We start from the raw sequence: 26755 nt of genomic DNA on the forward strand, positions 1-26755 counted from the left end.
TATTGGCCATGGCTGGCCTCCATGTTTAATAATGGGACAGCTTTCAGTATTCAATTTTCGTGAGACATGGAGGGCCCTAGCACATGCTTGGATTTTCTATATTTGTTTGGATGTTTCCTGGAAATCAAATTCTTCAATACTTGGAGGCTATGTTTGATTTTCATAAAAAAATTAAAAGAAAATACGACAAAAAGAAAATCAACACAAAGATTATTAAGATAATGTATTCTCCTTTATTAAGATTATTTAGCTTTTATTATGGCATATATGAAGACAAAAATGTGGTAGCATTTTGCCTCTATAGGATCATCTTTCGAAGAAGTGGGGGGAGACCCTTATTCAATATAGTAATACATGAAAGAAAGCCTCGCCCTTAGTCTTCTACTGCACTTAATTTTGCTTCTTCTAGTTGAAATTGATTGTGTATTTAGGTTGTTTGTTAGGGAGGAAGAGCCCCCAATGCTTCTCCAATTCTGGGGGGGTTTTGTTGTACTCGTCAAACATGGCAAACACATAAGTCTCAATAGGTCCTGTAGGCCTCTTTGGAGTCCCACCTTTGACATGCTGAATCAAATTGGAGTTGTAAGTCCTTGCATTATCAACTGTGGTTTGTGTCCCGCCGGCTGAAGGCCAACCACTCTCTGAAACAACAATCTTCAAAGAACTCCCACCAGCCCTCTCCAGTGCTGAGTAAACAGCATCCAATATGGCATCAAAAAGATTCTTGTAACCAAGCTGCCCATCTTGCACCACAACTCCAGGAGCTGTGAAAAGAGCATAATTCAGATTGCTAAGGTCACTGAAATAAGGGTACAAGTTGACAAGTAATGGGGCATTGTTCTTGACTAAGAAGCTGATGATGGGAGTGAGAAATGACAGGACGTCACTCTTGAAGGAGCCACTTGATGGTGGGTAGGACACTCCTAGAACTCCAGTGTCAATGGCGGTGGAGACCTTGATTTGGTTCCCTAGGCCGGCGGAAGAAATTGCATTGTTAATGTTTTGCATAGCAGGGAGAACAAATTGGGCCTGGGCGCCTGAAGGACTCACTTCGTTTCCAACTACGATGTACCGGAACTTTACATTAGGATGGTTTTTTATGTTGTCTCGGACCCATGAATCGGCATTGGCCTGGCTGGAAGCAATATTTTGGAGGTTATCGTTGGGGACGCCTAGGATGAGCTCAATATTAGAGCCTCCAAGGGCTTGGAGAGCATCTTGTCTAGTGTCATATAGTCGCATTCTTCGGATGTTGTACTGGTTGTAGAGAGCTACAACTTCTCCTGGTGCTGGCAAGTTGTCGCCATTCCTGCCATAACAAACTCCTATTTGGGCACCTGCAATATTAGATTTAACAAATTACAAAGGCTGTGATTTTGATGTTTCTCTATGGGAAATACTATAAAGCAAAGGTTAGTCCAGGGTATGCAAAGAGAGGAAACCATTTGAAAGATTTAAAATAAATAATAAATACTATAAATGAAGTATAAGTTTTAGTAACATGAGTGGGAATGGGTTGAACCAAGATGAGTCCAAAAAAGTATGAAGACAGTGGTACAGAAAGGGACTAAGGAAGAGACCTGTTATCTCTAGACTAGCCATTAGCAGCCCAAAAAGAAGCAGCATTGCAGCCATCCTTGGGGGGCTTTTTCCTGCTGAATAGAGCTTAGCCATGGAGCTGAAGAAAGAGAAGAATGAGAAGGTAAGATATATGTTTAAGGCTAGGATTTAGCTCCCCGTTTTATAGAGGCTTTGCACTTGGGAATTTAAGTGATTAGAGCCCCGAGTTTCCACGGCTCCGCTTGCAGGTCAATCACTCCGTGGAAAAATCAGCATTCATCATTCAATTCAATTCGATTGTAACTGTTTTCTGGGATTTTTTTTTTCCGCCTTTGAAAAGTCTTTCATCTTCTCGATGCCTATTTTGAGGGTTGCTTGTTGCTAGCTAACGTTTATTAAGAACTTTAACATGCATATTGTGTCATAAATTTTTAGCTTTATATGCAATTCTTATAGTTGAGTGTTCAGGAAGCAGAGTTTTGAGAAAGGCTCTAAAGCACCTTCAAATGGACTTAAGAGATTCATGGGTATTTGTATTGAATTCATAATATATAATCGATATGGATTTTATTTGACGCGAACTTTCCTTTATATGGAATAAATAATGTTGCCCATGGGCTGCAATTTTGTTTCATGACCCAGAAGTTTTTGATCCTCCATCTTAACTTGGCTGGTTTGGATCCGTTCGATATGCCACCGAAAGATAAAAAAAAGAACTACACAAGTTACAGAAAAATAAAAAAAGCAATGTCCGTGGTGCTTGAAGAAACGCTCATAAATGTCTGGTATAGTAGTAGGGCCAGGTTAATTTCAAACAAATGGATAATGTTATACACAATTTCTATGAAGATGTGTGGAAATTACTATATGTTCTCCAACATCCCATGTGAATTCAGGGATGCATTTTGCTTATCCTTCACGGATCTCTCTTCCTGGACGCCGGATCGTGGCCCATTATCAATGGTACGGGGAAGATCGTTGAATTTTGAAGTTGGTGGTATCATAGATGACAAACATCTCCTAAGCCCTCCTCTTTTAGTCAAGTCTTCCGGTAACTGATCTTATCCTGTTAGGCTCCGGTAAGCTCACGTTAGACCCTCATGACTTTGACTAGGCAACAACCCCAATTCACGGAACGACAAGCACAATTTCCTCAAAGGAAAATAAAAAATAAATAAAAAACCACCCAAATTGGTGACTATTTATTTGTTTTAGGTTTGTTTTTCTCTCATATTAGTCCATTTTTCTCTAGAGTGAGCTGGTATAGAAGTGCTGGACCAAACCAACCCCCAAGTTGGACCATCTCAGCTGGCCAGCATAGCTATTGATTTATCCCCCAACTTGGTTCGATACCAAGCCCCAAAATTTCACCCAAGCAATGGCCTAGCTGGTGGGCCTCCACTTTCCATCATGGGCCATAGGTGTACTATCTTATCATAATCTTGTCTGATGGGTAAGCGACAATTTGAAATCTATAGACTTTTCAACGTTAGCGCCATAGGGCCATAGCCCACATGCAAATGAGACAATTCAAGGATAAACATAGGTCATGGAACATATTTGGGGGTTGTACAGTGAGATGGACGTGTACATACCATCAAATGTACAAGTCATTATCTTTCATTTAAGATAATTATGGGATTTTATTTTATTTTCTTCCACAATGCAGCTTTCTTTGTGCTGCGAAGACTCGGGACTTCTACTTGATTTTCTAATGTTACACAAAGATTTTACTCAAGTAGAAGTAGATAATAACTTCTTTTATTAGATATGTCCGCCTCCAAATGGGTTTTTTGTCTTAGAGAAAGTAAATAACATTTTTGCCTCCCATTTTGCCACGAGGCTACAAACCCTTATTTATTGTAGAACTAGTACACAAGAAAAAAAAAAAGAGCCTTTATTCCTTAGTAATTTTGTAGGCTCTTAGTTGAAATTGATTGGGTATTTAGGCTGTTTGTTTGGTGAAAAGAGCCCCCAGTGTTTCTCATATTCTGGGGATTTCTTGTTCTCATCAAACATGGCAAACACGTAAGTCTCGATAGGCCCTCCAGGCTTCTTGGAGTCCCACCCTTGACATGCTGAATCAAATTGGAGTTGTAAGTCTTTGCATTATCAACTGTGGTTGCCGTCCCACCGGCTGATGGCCAACCACTCTCTGAAATAACAACCTGCAAAGAACCGCCACCAGCCCTCTCAAGTGCCGAGTAAACAGCATCCAATATGGCATCAAAAAGATTTCTGTAACCAAGCTGTCCATCTTGCACCACAACTCCAGGAGCCGTGAAAAGAGCATAATCTAGGCGAATGTCCCGGGTGTTACCAATGTAACTGAAGTAAGGGTACAGGTTAACAAGCAGTGGGGCACGGTTGTTGACCAGGAAGTTGATGATGGGGTTGAGAAAGGACGTGACTTCAGGCTTGAAGGCGCCTTGTGATGGAGGGTAGGATGTTCCCAGAACCCCAGTGTCAATGGCAGTGGAAACTTTAATTTGGTTCCCCAGGCCAGCTGCGGAAATTGCATTGAAAATGTTTCTCATGGCAGGGAGAACAAATTGGGCAGTGGAGCCCGTAGGGCTTACTTCATTTCCAACCGCAACGTATCGGAATCTGACATTACCGTAGTTTTTAATATTGTTTTGAACCCATGAATTGGCATTGGCTTGGCTGGAGGCAATGTTTTGAAGAGCATCATTTGGGACACCTATCATGAGCTCAATGTTGGAGCCTCTAAGGGCTTGGAGAGCAGCTTGGTTAGGGTCGTAGAGTCTCATTCTTCGGATGCTGTACTGGTTATAGAGACCTACAACTTCTCCTGGCGGTGGCAAGTTGTCACCCTGCATTCCATAACACACTCCCGTTTGGGCACCTGCAATATTTGATAAAATTGTACAAAGTCATGAATCAGTAATAAAGCATATATACAAAACTTAATTAAAGTTCTCCCAACTTTTGGGAAAATGATTAATCGTACAAGACGAAAGGGTCGAGAGAAAGACCTGTTAAGTGTAGGCTAGCCATTAGCAGCCCAAAAACAAGCAGAAGGTTGGCAATCTTTGGAGAACTTTTAACAGTGGAATCAAACATAGCCATGATGGAGAAGAAAGAGAAAAATAAGAAGCTAGGTTGTATGCATTAACACTGAGATTTAGCTCCCTTTTATAGACGGTGGATGGACGCATGCACCCAGAATTTTAAGTGATGATAATGCTAGTCTCCACCTCGCAAGTCAAGCACTCCATGGAAATTTGAGAGAAGATTGCATAAATAAATAAATCCACCTCCCCAACCAGCTTGTACGTGCACTACTAGGTCCCATTCTGTCTGTTTTCTGAGACTTTTCTCTCCTTTGAAAAGTCCTACATTACATCCTCATATTGAAGGAAATTTCCTAAGTTAATCTCTAATCCCAATAAATCGAAGTTAATAATTCTCTATCCTCTGGATTTCGCTTCTTTTAGGAAGGGGAAATGCAATTTTTAGCTAGGTCCATTGAATCCCAATTACTTTAGAGCTTCTAGGCCAACTTTAAGAGTATGTTTTATACAGTGATTTTAAGAAGTGTTTTTAGTTTTTCTAGTATTTGAAAATTTTTATTTTTTAAGTATTAAAAATGATAAAAATATTTCTTAAAATTACTGTTAAATACATTTTTAAAATAGGTTTGATAATAATTTTAAAAAATATTTTTAATTTTTTTAAAAAAAATTATTAAAAATATTAAAAACACTTTTTAAAATCACGAATCACTTAGCTCAAAGTAACTTAAAATACTGAAATGCAACTTTCAGATCACATTAAATTCACCATCAAGTGCACTATGCTCAAATGTACAGCAACTTAAGATACTTAAATGCAACTTCCAGGTCACATTAAGTCGGGATTAATCTGAGTTTCTGACCCACTTTAAATAAAGGTAAATATAAAACACAAGGCTCCTTTTGGGCCGCACGAAAATATCATAGCCTTACATCATGTTTCGTACGCGGATGTGAGGTAGTGGGATGAAAAGTCAAATAACTTAATCTGAGATCTTTCTGGTTCTGATGTAAACACCTCCCTTTTGATGATTTTTCCCCATCCGAGTCCCACTCTCCGTTTACTCCAACTTAGACTAAACGGCAAGGCATGAAAAATAAAGGAATTAAAAAATTTATTCCTATTAATATTTTTAATGTCACAATTGTATATTCAATTTTTAAAATTTGAATATAAAATAATATATAATATATTATTTTTTAAAGCATTATAAATATAAAATTACCTAATAATAATAATACATAGAAATAATTGATTAAAATGATGAAATATTTCTCATGTTTATGAATTTATTTTTTTCATATTTTTATTTGAAGATTAACTCATTTTTAACATAAATATCATTGGTTATTTCAAATATTTACATTATATTTAAAAAAGAATATTTTTATAAGAAAATATAAGAAGATTTTTATCAATATGAGATAAAAAAAAATGAAAGATTAAAATTTTAAATTTGAGTTTTTAATAACTATTTTAATTAAATAATCATAATATATAATCATGGTATGAATTTGGGTCATGAATAGCATCCCCGTCCTTGATTCAGGTTTCGAAAATTTTTCTCGAGGGATTTTTTTTTCATCTTTATTTTGTTCTAATTATATATATAAATAATGAGTCTCACTTCCCTTCAATCTTCTTATCCCTTTTCAAAAAGAAAAGAAAAAAAAAGAGTAATATAAAAATAATACTTATTTAGTAAATCTTCAATATTATTAATAAAGAAAAGTAAGGCAGCAAAGACTTGAGCAACGAGGTTCCTAAATGCAAGTGTGGAGAGGGTGATGACCAAGACCAAAACATTAGCCACATAAAATGCCAATTGCCAAACCATATCATTGGCCCTATTTCAAACAAGATTATTGATATGCCTAAAACACAATGGACGATAAATTTGCACATGGGCAGCACAAGAAGTCACTATCCATGTGGAAATTCCTCTTGTCCACTCTTAGCAAACAATGTGCGTTGATGGAAAACATTTTCCAGGCCGTTGGATTTGAGTGATGGTATGTGGAAATTTGAAGCTTTAAGAAGTGGGTATCACAAATTTATCACATTACAATTGGTTCAATGACTTAGTCTATCTTGATAGGCTTGGAGTGGGACTTGACCCAACTGGCTGCACTTGGTGACGAGCGCAAACCATGGTGTGACAACTGACAAATAAAACTCCAAAATCCAATTTGATTTCCGGATAAGGATGATTTTATTAGAAAGTTCTTAAATATTGATATTGAGATGAGGAATAATAAAATTGGTTCTTTTCGATTATGGAGTGGAATAATTTAAATTAGAATGAAACATAAAAAAGATTTAGAAATACGCCAAAGTTTTGTATTTTAAGTTTATGTTTCACAACTTTTTTTAAGAATAATTTTTATTTTTTTATAAAAAAAAAACAATAAAAGCATACTTTACAACTAGAAAATTATTATTTATTTTTTGTTCTTAAAAATATAAAATATAATATTTTGAGGTATATTTTTAATTGTTTTTACTTATTTTTTAAGAATTATTTTAAAAGTAATTATATAAATTAAAAATAAAATATTAATTAAATATAAAAAATATTTCCAAATTATATTTAAAAATATTAACAATAGGTTAAAATATTCTATGATTGTAAATAAAATGTTATTTTATAAAATATTAAAATAATAATTTTTAAAACTTATTTTTAAAAATAATTATCAATGGTCTAAATCCTTTTAAGTTGTTGTTGTCTGTACGACTACCTACCACCACAAAAAACTTGATATTAAAAATCAAAATAGCACTTAAGCGTGACTCTAAGGTGGTGTTTGTTTTTTTGGTTTTTTGCTGAAAACCATTTAGTTTTAGAATTTAGGTTGTTTGTTTTTATACTTTTTCATGACTTATTATAAACTTTTTACTAAATAGAAAAAGCCAAAATATGTAGCTTTTTCTAAATAGAAAAAATAACACAATGGTTTTTTTTAGTTTTTAACACTTAATAGAAATAAAATATTACAAAAACAAACAACCTAATATTTAATACTATTAAGTATTAAGGTTCTATTTAGAATTAAGTAAAAAAACAAACACCACCTAAGACAAAAAATCAACACTTGCAAGAAAGCTATGTAGTAGGCAAGTCAAAAAATCTTATAGGTTCGTATCTTACTTATCATGTTAAATCCTGGGATAATCAATAATGAAATCATTCCCACTTTGTAAAATTAATATTTCACCATTTTTTTAACCTAAAAATTACCTATTTTGGACAAAAATATCCTTATCTTTTCTCATAAAAATAACTTGTTATGTTTGGTTCCCGGAAAATTTGAGGGAAAATGCGAGGGAAAGAAAATACAAAGGAAAGGTAGAAGGAAAGAAAAAGTGAAGGAAAATAAAAAAAATAGATTAAAAGTTGATAAATTATTTTTTTTGTTACTTCAAACTCATTTTATTTATTTTAACTCATCAATATAAAGATTAAATAATTTAAAAATACATAATTTTTTAATTAGTTTTAATTATATTTGATTTTCTTTGATATTTTTCATAGGACAACCAAACATGAGAAAATCATTTCCCTTAAGGCTATGTTTGGTTCCCGGAAAATTTGAGGGAAAATGCGAGGGAAAGAAAATACAAAGGAAAAGTAGAAGGAAAGAAAAAATGAAGGAAAATAAAAAAATAGATTAAAAGTTGATAAATTATTTTTTTGTTACTTTAAACTCATTTTATTTATTTTAACTCATCAATATAAAGATTAAATAATTTAAAAATACATAAGTTTTTAATTAGTTTTAATTATATTTGATTTTCTTTGATATTTTTCATAGGACAACCAAACATGAGAAAATCATTTTCCTTAACATTTTTTTTCTTTCCTTTGTACTTTCCGGGAACCAAACATAGCCTAACATTTTTTTCTTTCCTTTGTACTTTTCGGGAACCAAACATAGAGTATTTATGTTAAAATTGGATTACACTTCAAGTTCAAAAATTAAAAAGATTAGTTTTACAAATTTAAGATCTTTTCATCCTTTTTAACCAATTTAACCAATTAATCCTTAAATATTTCAAATAATTGGTATATATATAGAGTAGACTTGGGCTCAAAAAAGTAAAAATAAAAATGGGAAGGTGTTAAATGTCGGCATATGAAGTCAGATATATGCAAAAACTGAATTAAGGAAATTTCTAAAACAACTTCACATCAATATGGATAGGAATCAGCCAATCAGGAAAGAGATTGGCATATAAGGATATATGATAAAAGCACTATACTATTTTATTAAACATGCTAGCCTTTCTAAGGCGCTTTTACAGTAAGCATATAAAGCTCTGCATGACACTTTTTGATGCGGCATGCGGCACGCGGCAGGCGGCAGCTCATCACTCATGAGCCCTTATTTAGGATAATATATAGTTAATTTGGATACACTCAATTTCGAGTATGGTATACAGGCTGTTTATTTGGATAAAAGAGGCCCCAATGTTTCTCAAACGCCGGTTCTTTCTTATTATCATTAAACATGGAAAATAGGTAAGTTTGTATAGGTTTTCCAGGACTCTTAGGATGATAAGCCAAAGATAGAGGAAGTGGTTACAGATCCCACGTGATCTTTACTTGATTTCTGTTATGACAGCTATCACTACAGCTGTCTTTACTTCTTGTAATAGAGTTTCTTGAATAATATATAAACCCTCTTTCACTCTGGTTTTCTTCTACAGAGAGAGAACAGAGTTTTGCCTTCTCAAATTCTAACTTGGTATCAGAGCCTCTCGATCAAAGGTGTGAGTATTCTCCTCCTTTTTCTCAGTTTTCCATCGCTTTCCTTAAGATCCAATCATGGCTTCCGCTTCCACTCAATCCTCTTCATCATTTGACTCGATTGGATCTGGACAAAGCATTACAATGGCGTCTCATCCTTCTTATCAGATGCTCAATCATACTCTACCTGTGAAACTTGATCGGACTAATTACATTCTGTGGAAATCTCAGATTGATAATGTTGTTTTTGCCAATTGATTTGAAGATTTCATAGACGGATCTTCCATCTATCCAGATAAAGAACTCAGTTCAGGATTGATCAATCCTGCCTTTGTTGCTTGGAGAAGACAAGATCGAACGATCCTCAGCTGGCTCTACTCGTCTCTCACACCAACGATCATGGCACAAATCATTGGTCACAACTTTTCTCACTCTGCTTGGAATGCATTGGAGAAAACCTTCTCATCTTCCTCCAGAGCCAGAATTATGCAGCTAAGGCTCGAGTTATAGTCAACCAAGAAAGGTTCTCTGTCTATGATCGATTATATCATGCAGGTTAAAGGAGCTGCAGATAGTCTAGCAGCAATTAGAGAACCTGTCTCAGAACAAGATCAGGTTATGAATCTCCTTGGCGGACTTGGATCCGACTATAATGCAATTGTAACTGCTATTAATATTAGAGATGACAAGATCTCTATTGAAGCTGTTCATAGCTTGCTTCTTGCGTTTGAACATCGCCTTGAGCAACAAAGCTCGATTGAACAATTCTCTCCTATATCAGCCAATTATGCCTCTTCATCTAATAGCAGAGGTGGTGGAAGGAGGTATAATGGCGGTCGAGGACAGAATCATACCCCAAACACCAGCAACTATACCTACAGAGGTCGTGGTCGAGAGGGTCGATATGGCCAAAATGGGAGGCACAATTCCAACAGCTCTGAGAAGCCACAATGCCAGTTGTGTGGCAAGTTTGGTCATACTGTTCAGATCTGTTATCACAGATTTGATATCTCCTATCAAAGCTCTTAGAGCAGTAATACTTCTCCCTCAAATGCTGGTAATCCAAACTCTATACCTGCTATGGTTGCCTCTTCTAATAATCTTGCAGATGACACTTGGTATCTTGACTTTGGAGCCAGTCATCATCTGACTCAGAGTGTGGGCAATCTGACCAATTCTTCACCATACACGGGCACAGATAAGGTGACAATTGGTAATGGTAAGCACCTATCCATTTCCAACACTAGTTCTCATCGTCTACTTTTTGATTCACATTCTTTTCATCTCAAAAAGGTGTTTCATGTCCCCTTTATATCAGCAAACTTGATAAGTGTTGCTAAATTCTGCTCAGACAATAATGCCTTAATTGAGTTTCGGTCTAATAGTTTCTTTGTGAAGGATCTACATACGAAGAAGGTGCTTGCTCAAGGCCAGCTTGAGAATGGACTTTACCGATTCCCAGTTTTGAACAGCAAGAAGGTAGCCTTTGTTGGTGCTACTAATTCTTCTACTTTTTACTCTCATAATTCTAGTATCTTTGATAATAAAGTGAAGTTATGGCATCACAGACTAGGCCATGCTTCTACTGACATTGTAACCCAAATTATGCAGAGTTGTAATGTCTCATTTGAAAAGAATAAAAATATTGTTTGCTCCTCTTGTCAGCTTGCTAAAAGTCACAGATTACCTACTCATCTTTCACTTTCTTGTGCTTCCAAACCTTTGGAACTTGTTCACACTGACCTTTGGGGACCTGCCTCAATCAAGTCTACCTCTGGTGCTAGATATTTCATCTTGTTTCTAGATGACTACTCACGGTACACCTGGTTCTATCATCTTCAAACAAAAGACCAAGCCCTTCCTATTTTTAAGAAGTTCAAACTCCAAGTAGAAAATCAATTTGATGCTAAAATCAAATGCCTACAGTCTGATAATGGTGGTGAGTTCAGATCTTTCAAGACGTTTCTTCAGCAAACAGGCATTTTTCATCGGTTTTCTTGTCTGTATAACTCAGCTCAGAATGGGAGAGTTGAACGAAAGCATAGGCATGTTGTTGAAACCGGGTTGGCCTTGTTGGCTCATGCCTCCTTACCAATGGAATTCTGGCAATATGCTTTCCAGACAGCTACATTTCTCATCAATAGAATGCCAAGTAAGGTACTCCAAAATAACTCCCCTTATTTCACACTTTTTCAAAAGGTTCCGGATTACAAATCCCTTAGAGTCTTTGGCTGCTTGTGTTACCCATTCATCCGTCCTTACAACAGTCACAAACTTCAATATCGTTCTGTTCAAAGTCTATTTCTTGGTTATAGTCTTCATAACAAAGGGTTTTTGTGTCTTGACTTTCTGACTGGACGAGTTTACATCACTCCTCATGTTGTTTTTGATGAGGGACAATTTCCTCTAGCTAAAACTCACTCTCTCTCCCCAACCAAAGACACTTCAACAGATACTTTAACTCCAGCCATTATAACTTCCTTTCCTTCTCCAACCTTCTGTTCTAATGGCAGCCACACATCTTCACTTTCTTCCTCTCCTTCCACGAGTGAAGCTTCTGATTCTGTGAGTAGTCCTACTGTTACTCCTGCCTTTAGTACCTTACCCGAAGCTATACATGAGGATCAACCTCCTTCTCCTTCCCCTGCTCCACGCATGACAACAAGGCTAATGCGAGGTATAACCAAGAAGAAGACCATTTTTGATCTCTCTGCTGTAAAGATCTCAGAACCGTATACACTCAAACAAGCTCTCAAGGATCCAAATTGGATTCAAGCTATGGATTTAGAAATTGCTGCTCTTCATCGAAATCAAACTTGGGATCTTGTTGAACAGCCTTCTGAAGTTAATCTAATAGGCTGTAAGTGGGTATACAAGTTGAAACACAAGCCAGATGGGAGCATAGAGAGATATAAAGCCCGACTTGTGGCTAAGGGGTATAACCAAACTCATGGTCTTGATTATTTTGAGACCTTTAGTCCGGTGGTTAAGGCTGCAACCATTCGAATCATACTAACTGTGGCTCTCAGTTTTCAATGGGAAATTAGGCAGCTTGATGTTCACAATGTTTTCTCAATGGTGAGTTAGAAGAGCAAGTCTACATGTCTCAACCTCCTGGCTATTTGGATACTAAATTCCCAACCAAAGTGTGTCGATTGAAGAAGGCTCTATATGGTTTGAAACAAGCACCACGAGCCTGGTTTCAACGACTCAGTTCTGCCCTTATACAGTGGGGATTCAGCAACTCTAGAACTGATAGTTCTATGTTTCTACACTTTAGTGAGTCTACTACTTTGATTGTTCTTGTCTATGTTGATGATATAATCATCACTGGCTGCTCCTCAACACAGATTTCCTCACTCATTGCTAAGCTTGATTCTACTTTTGCTTTGAGAGATTTGGGACAGTTATCATACTTCCTTGGTATAGAGGTCTCTTACCATGAAGGCTCTATGAATTTAAGCCAAACCAAATACGTTTCTGATCTGCTTCATCGAACTAAAATTTTTGATACCAAACCAGCAAAAACACCCGGAACTGTTGGGAAGAATTTGTCCAAGTTTGATGGTGATCCTCTGGACGACGTCACTCAATATCGAAGTGTGGTAGGGGCACTTCAGTATCTAACAATAACAAGGCCTGATATAGCTTTTGCAGTTAATAAGGCATGTCAATTCATGCAACAGCCTACCTCAGCTCATTGGCTTTCAGTCAAAAGAATCTTTCGTTATCTTAAAGGAACATGCAAGATGGGTTATTGCTGAGTCCTTCAACCAATTTGACAATCGAAGGCTTCTCAGATGCAGATTGGGGTGCTTAACCTGATGATAGGCGAAGTTCCAGTGGCTATTTGGTGTATCTGGGAGGTAACTTAGTCTCTTGGTCCTCTACCAAACAAAAGGTGGTGTCTCGCAGCAGTGCCGAGTCTGAATATCGTGCCCTTGCCTTAGCTACTGCAGAAATTATATGGATGCAAGCCTTGTTGCAAGAATTATGTGTTCCTATACCTGCGATTCCCCTGCTCTGGTATGATAATATCAGTGCTTATCATATGGCAAAGAACCCTGTGTTTCATGCTAGAACGAAGCACATTGAAATAGATCTTCATTTCATCCGAGATCAAGTCATACGAGGCAAGATACAGCTGCATTTTGTACCTACTGAAGATCAGCCAGCTGATCTTTTGACTAAGCATCTTACAAGTTCTCGGTTCTTGTCTCTTAAGTCACAGCTTTGCATAGCTCCAAGACCCTTTCACTTGAGGGGGGATGATAAGCCAAAGATAGAGGAAGTGGTTACAGATCCCACGTGATCTTTACTTGATTTCTATTATGACAGCTATCACTACAGCTGTCTTTACTTCTTGTAATAGAGTTTCTTGAACAATATATAAACCCTCTTTCACTCTGGTTTTCTTCTACAGAGAGAGAACAGAGTTTTGTCTTCTCAAATTCTAACTTGGGAGTTCCTCCCTTCACGTGCCGAAGCAAATTTGTGTTGTAAGTCCTAGCATTCTCGACTGTCGAAGCCAACCCACCAGCCGATGGCCAACCAGTCTCAGCCACAACAATCTCCGAAGAACCCCCACCAGCCTTCTCCAGAGCTGAGTAAGCAGCATCCAGTACTGCATCGAACATGTTTTGGTACCCAAACTGCCCATCATGCACCACTACTCCGGGAGATGTGAAGAGAGCATATTCCAGACTGATGAGATGAGGGCTGCCAATGTAACTGAAATAGGTATACATGTTCAGGAAAAATGGGGCATGGGTGTCCACTAGGAATCGGATGATTGGATTAATGAATGATTCCATATGGGGTTTGAAGGAACCTTTGGATGGAGGGTAGGATTCTCCAAGGATCTCGGTGCTGAAGGGGGTTGAGACCTTGATTTGGTTGCCAAGTCCAGCCTCTGAAATTGCCCGATGAATGTTTTTCATGGCCCCCAGGAGATGATTTGCTTCCCATGCGGGAGGATGTATTTCATTGCCAACAGCTATGTATCGAAAATTGACTTTGGCATAGTTTCTAATGTTGTTGTGGACCCAAGAATATGCGTTGGCCATGTTGGTAGCAATGTGGTTAAGATCTTCGTTTGCTACACCAACCATGACCTCGATATTAGAGCCTCTGAGGGCTTGGAGGACATGTGGGAGGGGAGAGTAAATCCGCATTCTTGGGATGTTGTTGTGTTTGTAGAGATGTATAACTTCGTGGGGTGGTGGTAAGTTGTCCCCCAGTAATCCGTAGCAAACTCCAAGGTGGGCACCTGCTTTGAAAATGATCAGTCTCTGCTAAAAAGATTGATACAGTTTTAAATGAAGATTGCGACAATTTTAATGTCCAATTAACTAACTAAAAAATATGCTGCCCACGTTAAATAATAGAAGCAAAGCGCATACGACATACATTGGGTCCCGGCAAAGTGAATATTTCAAATAAAAAATGAAATAAAAGTCAAACTTTTCGTATAAAGCAGTCCGCCACAAATGGTAAGTAAGACACAGAAGAAGTTGCGGCAGAAAATTAAAAGATGGAAATGATGAGGTTGTACCAAAATATTTCATTTCCACGGCAGTGACTTCTTTTAGTTTTCCCCTTGAGCCTTCAGAAGCCAAAAGCTTCTCGGTTCTCCCACAATACACCTTCCCAGCTGCCGAACCACTCCTCTTACCTATTTCTTTTCGTCCCTTCTCTCCTTTTATAGCTTCCCATTCCAGGACCCAGCTTAATTCCGACGCAGGAATCCTCATTGCAATCGACATGTATCATGTGTGTAGAATTCCCAAACAGCAGCCGCCGCGTAATCCCCAGATTTAACCCATGCTGCTCGTGATCAGAATAATATTTGTGAGTCTTGGAATCCCATGCCTGAGCAGAAGCATTGGATTTTGAAGCAAATTAAAGCTTCAAGAACAAGCAGTCAAGATATTCAGAGCAACCTCCATTACAGAAGTGGCTTCTTTTGTCAGAGTTGTGCATGTTACCTCGTAGGTATTAGGTACGACGCATGTCTCCCAAACAGTTGGTATGATCATAAGACACAAGTCACACTTTCCATTGGTCAAAATTCTATTATATCCACCCAAGAATCAATTGCAAAATGTCATGTTCAATAGTTTAATTATGCCATGTTTGGTTGCAGGCTTGCAGCGATATATATATATATATATATATATATATATATATATATATATATATATATATATATATATATATATATATATATATATATATATATATGTGTGTGTGTGTGTGTGAAAACAGTTTTTTTTCTATTTTTTCTTTCTGCGATTTTTTAGAAAATTCTTATTAAAAATAAATTTAAAACTTAAAAATAGGATGCTTCATTTTTTAAAAAAAAAAACCTATTTTCAAAAGTCAAAACTAAATGAAATCATAAAAAATACGTAAAGACATTAAGTATTGTTTGGTAACTATTTTTTTTTTAAATAATTCTAAAAAATAGTTTTAATTTGAGATTAATTTTTTTAAAATTTTTATTTGATTTTTGTAGAATAAAATTCTATTTGAAAACCTAAAATATTTTTAATTTGTGTTTAGTATTTTTAAATATATTTTAAAAATAATTTTTATATCTAGTATATTAGTTTTAATTATTTTACATGATTCTATAAATTATTTCTTAAAACGGCACAACAAATGAAAACAATTAAAAGATGTTTTTTAAAAATACCATATTTTTTTATTCTTAATAATAGAAAATAGAAAATAATTTTTGGTTATCAAAAACGTTTTTTATATTTTTTGTTCTAGAGAACAGAAAAATATTCTAAAAAATAGTTTTCAAACAAGTTCTAAAAATCTCATTTAAAAGATGAGGTTGATTTTATCACAATAATTTATTTTAATATCTTCCTGAGTGTTTTTCAAAGGCCATAGAAAGATTAATTAATTATAAAAAATGATGTTGCAACAAATTTAATTTTTTAAGATGATGTTGCAACAAATTTAATTTTTTTTTTTTTTGCTTTTATAAATAAAAATATATTCACTTATATATTTACTTTAATTAATTTATATATTTATTTATAGAAAAATACAAAATAAGAAACTGAAATGATAAATAATCCTAATGATAGGAAAACAAAGAACAATGTAACATGGATAGACCTTTAAACTTAAGCTATATGTGGTCTATATTAAATAATTGAAGATAACTTTCATAATTAATTAATTGATTAATAAATACAATGTCAAGTAAATAACAAAATTAATTTTCTTAGATTATCACATTTTGACTTGATGGGAAATCAATGCAAATATGGATGGCTTGGATAACAACAAATGAGCTAACACAAGATGGCTAGCAAGGGGAGAAGTGAATCGATCGAGATGACTACTAGGGTTAGTGGTTGTGGTAGATCTACTCTTATATTTTTATATACAAATCATTTCATACTTAAAATGTTTTAATAAATAAATAAATTAAGTAAATACTTAAAGTAATAAGTGGATGCAAATAAATCAATTTAGATATATATATATATATATATATATATATATATATATATATATAACAAAATTATTGTATTTACAAGTCAAAATTAATCTATCATAAATAAGATTATCTTCTTGTTAATAAAATAATAAATTATAAAATATAACAATTTTTCCTATTAAAATAATTTTTTATGTAAAAAGTGAAAATTCATAAATTATACTCTTTTCTCACTTTTTTTTTATTTTTTTATTTTTATGCCCAAGGCATTTACCAAATTACCAAATCAGTTTATTTACTATAAGAAATTATTTTCTTTTTCATTTATCTTAAAACAATATAAATTTGCATAATTTGAAATACAATTAGATTTGAACATACTTAAATTGCCTGCTAAAAGAATTGCAAAAATGATCTCTTTATTTACTTATATATAGAAATGCATACAAATTAATCTATTAACATATAAAATAATACACCTTATATAATACCATTACCAGGTAAAATAATATGTTACCTAAATTAAAGTCATTCATACCATATTTAATATATAAAATACTATTTTTCAAATTTCCAATTCCAAATACCGTTGGCATATAAGGTAAAATGATGCAAATACATGAACATTTGAAATAATAAATCATTTTTATATAAAACAATGCATTAAGCCCTTTTCTTAAATTCTCAATCCCAAACATCCCTTATTCACACCACAGGATACCCGGTTTGCAAAAGCAAAAGCCTCTCTATAGTACACAGCCAAACAACACTACGAAGATCGAGCAAGGAAAGGCAACACCAACATGCAACGATCATCATCAATGAAAGAATGTGATGTTTCTCACCGGTCAGTCACCACGACTACATCACCGACACAAAGCTTTCTTTCTTCTTCTTCTTATCCTTCACGGCTATGGATCTTGAAAAAAATATATATTTTTAAGAGAATCTCTCATATTTATTAAAGATTTCTCTATTTTGGTTGCCTTTTGTTGTGATTTGAAAGGGAAAAAAAATTTGGTTTAATATGAGAATATTTAGATCTTAAACGATTGAACTCATAATTTCGACCAAGTTCACTCAGAATCTCAACCGAGGCGACCAAGTTTAACTGATTCTTAATTGGGTCTGTGTTGAAGATGGTACCGGGTATCAGACTCAACGCGGAAAGGTTCAAGTCAAATACGACTCGGCCAAGTCATATCAGACTCAGCCGATATTTTGAACCATGTGCTAAAGTGACATACATCATCTGCCAAAGTCGGACCTGCACTTGCTAAAGTAACATACATCAACACCGTCCCACTTTTGATCCTAATTTGCTTAGGTTCCTTCACTTATTTGTGAAAGAACCCTACCCACATAGTAAATTTCCTGAAAAGTTCCACACACAGAGAGCTTCCATGTTTGAAAGATGAGATTCTAAAATCTAAAAAAAATATATATATATATATATATATATATTAAAATCACATCAAAGGCTATCAACAACCTTATTGAACCAAACCTCATAATAATATAACTAATACTCATAATAAAAAAGTAATTATCTACAAAGAAATATAGACATATCCTCCTATGGTATTGTACAACATCTCGGGTATACAAGAAAGATTGCTAAGGGATGAAAGATTGTTGATCTTACATTTATTTGGACAGTATGGTAACAAAGAAATTGATGAGGATGAATCTCTAAAATAGATTTGTTGCAATTTAAGTAAGACTAGTATTACTTTGAATTAAATTAGGATTAGTATTTGTTGGAGTTAAATTAGGAGTAGTCAATTATTAGAATCATAATTAGGTTATAGGAGAATTAGAATTAGAGTCATAATAGGTTGTTAAAATCCTAACACACTTTGGATTTCTTAAATATGTCTATAAATAAGGCTAATTAATGTAAACCAAAGTATTAATTGATTGATGATTAATAATACTATGTTTTCTTGTAGAGTCTCCTAGAAGTCCTGAGTGCAACTCTAAAGTTCTACCCATTCTTTTTATCTTAGTTCTCTATTTTTTTTTCCTTTTATGTTGTTGTCATAAACTTTATCTCTTATTCATCTCCTTAAACCCCTAACCCACCTATTTGATGGTAGACAGTCATCCTAGGGTTGCCCTACATAAAAAATACAAGGATCTCTAAGGACAAATGGATGACTTTTCAAACAATATGGGACCTAGTCTACTTCTATTCATCTTTTTGGGCCTCTAGTAGGGCATTCCTCTCAATATTATTCAACTTGATTGGCTTTCAATATGTAAATTAAAAGGTTAAAATAGCAATCATTTTCATGTCTTTTGGATTGTCTTGATAAAAAGAAAAAAAAAATGCATAATTGTTGAAATGGAGACAAATGGATTGGTATACTACCAAACTTGCAAACTCAAAACGGATGGCCATAGAACTTGAGAATCTGAACCAAGAAGTAAAGCCACAGTTCATAAGCTTCCAAACTTATTTATACTCAAGCAAAAAAATTTCAATGCTTTGCTTGGAATATTTAATTAATCAATAACTAGAGCGCTTCAACACACCATGAAAGCAAGTAAGAAGCATAGATGAATTATAAAAATCCAATTGTACTTCTTTGGGCATGAGTGGGCCCTTGAGGTCTGGCTCAAGTGCGAAAGGGTTGGAGAGGGTTTATGGGAGGTTTTAAGTTCAAGTCTCAATGGAGACAAAAATTTACCTACCAACAAAAAGTTCTCTAGGCATTAGTGGGAAAAGGAAGCAATAATAACATAACAAATTGATCAAAGAATTCTTGAACAAAACACAAGCAGCCTAAAATACAAATGGCACATGACCAAGTCAATATACAATTCCCAGGCAAGATACCACTTTTTACATATAAACCACAGTGCAAACCCCACATACATTTTTACTTATTTATTTACCAAAACCTCATAGACAAAATCTTCACAAACCAAACCTTGGTAATCCAAAGGAAAGTGAGCCAAAAAAATAAGCTCTTCATAGACAAGTACTTATTTATTTATTTATTTCCAAAAACCTCATAGTTAAGGTTTTCACAAATCAAACCTTGGTAACCCAAAGAATAGTAAAAGCTCTTCAATTTGTGAGCTAGACAACTATATTAGCCATGTTTTTATTTAAAAATTAACAAAATAAATTAAAAAAACTGACCTGTTTTAATGTCCTCACTCTGACCCTTTCTTATGAAACCAGAAATCAAAAAAATTGAGTTGAGGCAAATTGATGTCCATGTCATAAAGAAAGAATTTTAAAAATCAAATGTCCCTTGATTAGGCTTCATGATATCCGACAAAAAGCACTCATACAAGGGGCAAAATGCTCCATATTGAGGAAAAAGAAGAAAAAAAGGTAACAACAAAACTCATCATTATATGTAACTCTTAATCTTATCAAATTTTGCATAATACATCATATCACTTCCTGCAAAAACAACATCAATTGGAAGCCCAAAAAAACAACTCCTGTTAGCACTCCAAATAAACTTATCCCACCATGCTAATCAAACTCGGATCATTGAGAGTAATAGACCAAGCTGCAGATGTTAATACCCAAATCACTAATAAAGGGTTCATTATGAAATACAGGGTTTGCATAGGACTTTGTTGGGATGGATGATCATCAGTTCCCTGATATTTCTCAACAATTGTAGTTAACCTCCTCCCGACTTTCTATAAAAGGAGGGTTCTACTGTGTCAAATGTGCCTGAAAGTAACAATGTAGCCAATATATGACACCAATTTATTTAGACGAAACTGTAAAAGTACACAGAAATAAAACTCAAGAGAGTTCAAACAGATTGTAATCAGATAGCTGCCAATGAAGACAAAACCAAATATCAGAAATAAAACTCAGACATTGCCCAGATATCTCAAAAAAATTTAACAAATCACAAACACATAACTTGAAAATTTTAATTTTTTTACAAATTACAGACAAATCAAAGAACATTTGTCACCAACCATCAGGAACCCTTTCCTTGCGTCAAGCCCGATCCATTCCTGAAAAATCCTAAAGCATGCCCAAAAAATTCCTATAGAAAATCCTATCGTCCTCACCCATCGTCGAGAAACCCTAACAGAAAAATTCTACCGTCTTCGTCTATCATCTTTATTTTAATATGGAATAAGATCGTCGTACAAAACCCTAAAAACCGCCTTCACCCATCATCCTCAAACACCAAAAAACCTAATGCCTGTACTCTTCATTCAACACCCATCAAAAAGGAAAACCCCAACACCCCACTCCATCATCTTTCATCCTCCAAAATCCGAACCCATTACCCTAAACTCTGAATTTATACTCTGTTCTACGCGGAACGGACGCGTATAGCCCGCATGCAAAACATGAAAAAAAACTCACTCTTTAGTTTTTATAGTCGATCGTTGGGCTTTACAATTTCAGCCCAATCGGAGCCCAAAGCCCCCGTAGTAGTGAGCCAGATAATCAGGCCAGGACCACCACGCGCCCCACGCCACCCTGTGTGTGAGGAAAAAATATTCTTGGAAAATTGATGATGACGTGTATGCGAAGATTCCAAGAAGCTTCCATGTTTCTTGGAAAATATTCTCTGCTTCCCGATTTTATTCCTCGTCATCAAAGATTCTTCGCATACAGATTCTTGCAATTTTCATGTTTTGGAAGATCCTACCTTTCAGCTTTTTTCTGAGCCCTTCCAAGAAACGACTTCTTTCACCTTAGGATTGCACCAGTGAGGGCCTCCACAGCCTTCTTAGCCTCATCTGGCAACTAAAAGTACACAAAACCAAACCCTTTGGATTTCCCATTGCCATCCTTCATGATAACATCAGTGCCAACTTTTCCAAACTCAGAGAGCTTACCTCGAATTGTATCCTCTGTCAAATCTTCACCCAGATTATTCACTTACACATTTGGACACATATAATTTTTCCCTTCAAGACATTTTCTGCAAGTTTGGCAATATACTCTCTTGCAAGGTGGTGGAAGAAAGCTGCTGCTATTAATGCTTGATAAGTTGCTTGACGGGAAAAAATTATATGTGTCTAAATTTGTCAAGAAAGGTGAGAGGAAAGATGTTTCTGCGGAAACAAGGTCATGATACAAGAAATTTGTCAAGAAAAGTGAGAGGATGATAGGTTCTTTTAAGGATTTTAAAGGATGAAAGATGATGGACTGGGGAGTTGGAGTTTTCCTTTTTGATGGGTGTTGAATGAGGAGTATAGGCGTTAGGATTTAATATTTTTATAATATCTATATTATTTTATTATCATTTTTTTTAATTTTAAATAAAAATATCAAATTATAATTATATTATATACTTTTTTTTTTTAAGTATATATAAGTTTTTTTTTTGTTTTTTTTATTGTTATCTTAAAATTTTGTATTATTTATTATTTAAATTTTGGTATAAATATATATATATATATATATAATTTGAAACACTTTTAAAATTTTGGAAAATTACTTGTAATATTGAGACAAAATTTAGGAAGCACCTTCAAAAATATGAAAAATAACTTATGGGGTTGAAAATCACTTTTTAATATTATCCGGAGAAAAAATTGATCCATGATTTAAAAAAAAAATCTTTCTTAGAAAACAATTTGACTAAAATCACCGCATTCATTATCTTTTACTAAAATTAAAAAATTGGATAAATAAAAAAAACTATTTTAATTTATTTGACAAAGTTAGATTTATCTTTATGTTTTTAATCAATATAAATAAAAACAAAGCGTTAAATTTTGTTTTCAAAATATAAAAGATTCAATAAATATAAAAATAGATTATTATTTTTTGAAGATAGATTTTAAAATGAAAGAAAAAAAATTATCCTTTGAATTAAAATTTATATTCTTTATCTATTGTAGCTGATTTGTAAAGATTTAAAAAATAAATAAAATTAAAATGTTTTAATTGATTTTTAAGATAAAATTTTAGATTAATTTCCTTCAAATTATTATGAAAAAAAATCTATTGTTATACCAAATTTTCATTTCTTTTATTGTTATACCAAAATTTAATTTCTTTTATTGCTTAATTTATTAAATTTATAATTTATAAAAATTATATAATTTTTTTTGAGAAATAATTGATATAACATATTTTCTAAATAGCGAATATGCAATAAATTATGATGTCATTAAAAGAATAGGAAATCTTTTGCAATATTGGTTTAAATATTTACCTTTTTTAAAAAATGATGATATGTAACCACTTTTCAGATTTACGATTTTAATTTGTGTTTAGTATTTTTAAATATATTTTAAAAATAATTTTTATATCTAGTGTTTTATTTTTAATTATTCTACATGATTGTATAATTATTTCTTAAAACGGCACAACAAATGGAAACAACTAAAAGATGTTTTTTAAAAATACCATATTTTTTTATTCTTAAGAATAAAAAATAGGAAACATTTTTTGTTATCAAACATGTTTTTTATATTTTTTTGTTCTAGAGAACAAAATTAAAAAAAAAAAAAATTGTTTTCAAACAAGTTCTAAAAATCTCATTTAAATAATGAGGTTGATTTTATCACAATAATTTATTTTAATATCTTCGTGAGTGCTTTTCGAAGGCTATAGAAAGATTAATTAATTATAAAAGACAATGTTGCAATAAATTTTATTTTATTTTACTTTTTTTGGCTTTTATAAATAAAAATATATTCACTTATCTATTTACTTTTATTTATTTATTTATTTATTTATAGGAAAATACAAAATAAGAAACTAAAATGATAAATAATCCTAATGATAGGAAAACAAAGAACAATGTAACATGAACAGACCTTTATACTTAAGCTATATGCGGTCTATATTAAATAATTGAAGATAACTTTGATAATTAATTAATTGATTAATAAATACAATGTCAAATAAATAACAAAATTAATTTTCATATATTATCACATTTTGACTTGATGGGAAATCAATGCAAATATAGATGGCTTGGATAACAACAAATGAGCTAACACATTATGGTTAGCAAGGGGAGGAGTGAATCAATCGAGATGACTACTAGGGTTAGTGGTTGCGGTAGGTCTACTCTTATATTCTTATATACAAATCATTTCATACTTAAAATCTTTTAATAAATAAATAAAAGAGAAAATAAATAAATTAAGTAAATACTTAAAGTAATAAGTTGATACAAATAAATCAATTTTGATATATATATATATATATATATATATATATATATATATATATATATATATATATATATAACAAAATTAGTGTATTTACACGTCAAAATTAATCTATAATAAATAAGATTATCTTCTTGTTAATAAAATAATAAATTATAAAATATAAGTATTTTTCCTATTAAAATAAATTTTTATGTAAAAAGTGAAAATTCATAAATTATACTCTTTTCTCACTTTTTTATTTTTTATTTTTATGCCCAAGGCATTTATCAAATTACCAAATCAGTTTATTTACTATAAGAAATTATTTTCTTTTTCATTTATCTCAAAACAATATAAATTTGCATAATTTGAAATACAATTAGATTTGAACATACTTAAATTGCCTACTAAAAGAATTGCAAAAATTATCTCTTTATTTACTTATATATAGAAATGCATATAAATTAACCCATCTTTTTATGTGGAAGTGATTTTGATGAAGAAATTTAGAGTTTGTTTGATAGTGATTCTAGGAAGTGTTTTTAATATTTTTAATACTTGAAAATTTTTATCATTTAAGTGTTAAAAATGCTAGAAATGTTTTCTAAAATTACTCTCAGACGCACTCTTAGTTTGACAGTTATATTAAGAAGTGTTTCAAACCTTTTTAATATTTAAAACTTTGAATGATTCAAATGTTAAAAATGTTAAAAATATTTTATAAAATCACTATCAAACACACTTTTAGAACCCATTTGGTGGTGATTCTAGAAAATGCTTTTAATGTTTCTAATATTTTAAAATTTTTATTATTCGAGTATTAAAAATGCTAGAAATACTTTCTAAAATCACTTCCAAACGCATTCTTAGAGTGCGTTTGGTAGTGATTTTAAGAAGTGTTTTTAGCATTTCTAATACCGAAAAAATAATTTTTTTTAAGTATTAAAAAGATAAAATATTTCTCAAAATCACTATCAAACACACTCTTAGAGTTTGTTTGATACTAATTTGAGGAAGCGTTTTTTTAACTTTTCTAATATTTGAACATCTTTATCATTCAAGTATTACAAATATTAGAAACGTTTCATAAAATCATTACCAAACACACTCTTAGAGTTTATTTGATAGTCATTCTATTAATCGCTTTTAATATTTCTAATACTTGAAAATTTGTATCATTCAAGTGTTAGAAATGCTAAAAACGCTTTCTACAATCATTCTCAAATGTACTCTTAGAATCCATTTGATTGTAATTTTAGAAAACACTTCTAGTATTTTTATCACTTAAAATATTTTTTCTTTCAAGTATTAAAAATATTAAAAGCGCATTTTAGAATCATTGTCAAATACACTCTTAAAGTGCAATTAATAATATTTTTATTCAAAGTGTTTTTAGGTAAAATGTTTTCTTTAAAAGTGTTTTTTTAAAAATCACATAATAAGATTTCGTTTGAGAGTGATTATAGAAAATATTTTTAACATTTCTAATACTTGAATGATAAAAAAAATTCAAGTATTAAAAAGATTAAAAGCGTTTTTTAGAATAATTGTCAAGCGGAATCTAAGAATGCATTTGGTAGTGATTATAGGAAGCATTTTTAACACTTTAAAAAATTAAATTTTTAAATGTTAGAAGGGCTAAAAACGTTTCCTACCATCACTGTCGAACAAGCTCTAACTGTTTTTCAATAAAAAAATTACAAATGATTTTTCATTATTATAAGTGCTCATTTAAATTTTTAAAAGTGTTTCCTAAATTTTATCAAACGTTTCCTAAAGTCATTGCCAAATGAATCCTTAATACCGTGCACAACAAATTTTCGTGCATGCATATTTTAACTCCTTGAAACTTAACATTTACATACATGTTTTAACCTCCAAAGTTAGCATGGGCTGCCACTTTAAATAAATATTTTATTGTCTTAATCCTCAGACCAGATATGTATTTATATTTTGAAGCTTCACACATACAATTAATTACATCTTGTTCTTAGACCAAAAAATGAAATTTATTCTTGAGCCCATGCAATCATACATATCATTTATTCCTCACAAGTCACAACCAGAGTTACTGCAGTTATTTGCAAACGTGATCAACCCAAAACTCCACCACTCTCTTATGAGCTCAATGCGTGAGAAGAGTATACTGAGATGGTGATCGACGGCTTATGAATTATGGCCTCGTGGTGGGAGCATGAATCGGTCCTTTCTGCGGCGTCTTGGAGGAGAAGGGGGGTGGAGGCTATCACGTTCATGGCGGAAGAGATGCAAGCTGGGCCCGATCCGATATGGGCTGATGACTGTGGAACACGGGACAGGGAGGGGGTACTTAATTTCAGCTTTGTGGACGGTGTGGAAGGCTAGCTTGCTAGGCGTGGGCGAAGAGTGACTGTGTGGGCCTGTAGTGGTGTTTTTATGGGCCTGTAAGCGGCGATAAGATGAAGGGCTGCAGCTTCCATGGGTAGCATTTAGATTTGATGAAGGAACTTGTTATGAGGAAACTGCATGGTTAATTTTCAAGCGAGATTTCATGCCTGTAGTGTCAGTTTGAATACCGGCCAGCCCAAAACCAGACCCATGACCTAGATCAAAGGTTTGACTCAAAGTTGCTCAAATTGACACTTACTCATAATCCGACTTTTTTTAAGAATAAAATGAACGATAATTTCAAATGAATTTATTAAACTAGAATTAACTATATGGATTTTTTATAAAAAATAAAAATAATCTCAAATGAATTTATTAAACCAAGATTTGTAACATTAATTTTTTTTTTTTAAACCAACCATGTTCACAAGTAAAAGCATAATGAATTTATTAATCATCCTACA

General features: G+C 33.1%; 2 protein-coding genes and 1 pseudogene across 2 annotated transcripts; all 3 read right to left on the reverse strand.

Annotated features, from left to right (window-relative positions):
- Positions 1-210: 210 nt before the first annotated feature.
- On the reverse strand, positions 211-1708 carry LOC117919674 (glucan endo-1,3-beta-glucosidase-like). The gene is made up of 2 exons (XM_034836897.1): positions 1581-1708; positions 211-1337 (listed from the first exon to the last, which is right to left on the reverse strand). Exons 1-2 carry the CDS (start codon positions 1672-1674, stop codon positions 406-408), a joined length of 1026 nt encoding a protein of 341 aa, XP_034692788.1. The 5' UTR covers positions 1675-1708; the 3' UTR covers positions 211-405.
- A 1597-nt stretch (positions 1709-3305) lies between these two features.
- On the reverse strand, positions 3306-4698 carry LOC117919912 (annotated as a pseudogene).
- A 4318-nt stretch (positions 4699-9016) lies between these two features.
- LOC117920687 (glucan endo-1,3-beta-glucosidase, basic isoform-like) lies at positions 9017-14535 on the reverse strand. Its single transcript, XM_034838281.1, has 2 exons — positions 13805-14535; positions 9017-9143 (listed from the first exon to the last, which is right to left on the reverse strand). Exons 1-2 carry the CDS (start codon positions 14518-14520, stop codon positions 9017-9019), a joined length of 843 nt encoding a protein of 280 aa, XP_034694172.1. The 5' UTR covers positions 14521-14535.
- Positions 14536-26755: the final 12220 nt, after the last annotated feature.

This window comes from Vitis riparia, chromosome 8, assembly GCF_004353265.1.
Source record: "Vitis riparia cultivar Riparia Gloire de Montpellier isolate 1030 chromosome 8, EGFV_Vit.rip_1.0, whole genome shotgun sequence".
In the NCBI taxonomy this organism is placed as follows: domain Eukaryota; kingdom Viridiplantae; phylum Streptophyta; class Magnoliopsida; order Vitales; family Vitaceae; genus Vitis; species Vitis riparia.

Coding starts and splice junctions, on each gene's coding strand:
- LOC117919674 (XM_034836897.1), bottom strand. CDS start 1,674: ATGGCTAAGCTCTATTCAGCAGGAAAAAGCCCCCCAAGGATGGCTGCA. Junction 1,338..1,580: donor GGCTAGTCTAGAGATAACAG/GTCTCTTCCTTA, acceptor CTAATATTGCAG/GTGCCCAAATAGGAGTTTGT.
- LOC117920687 (XM_034838281.1), bottom strand. CDS start 14,520: ATGCGGATTTACTCTCCCCTCCCACATGTCCTCCAAGCCCTCAGAGGC. Junction 9,144..13,804: donor GTGAAGGGAGGAACTCCCAA/GTTAGAATTTGA, acceptor TCATCCTAAGAG/TCCTGGAAAACCTATACAAA.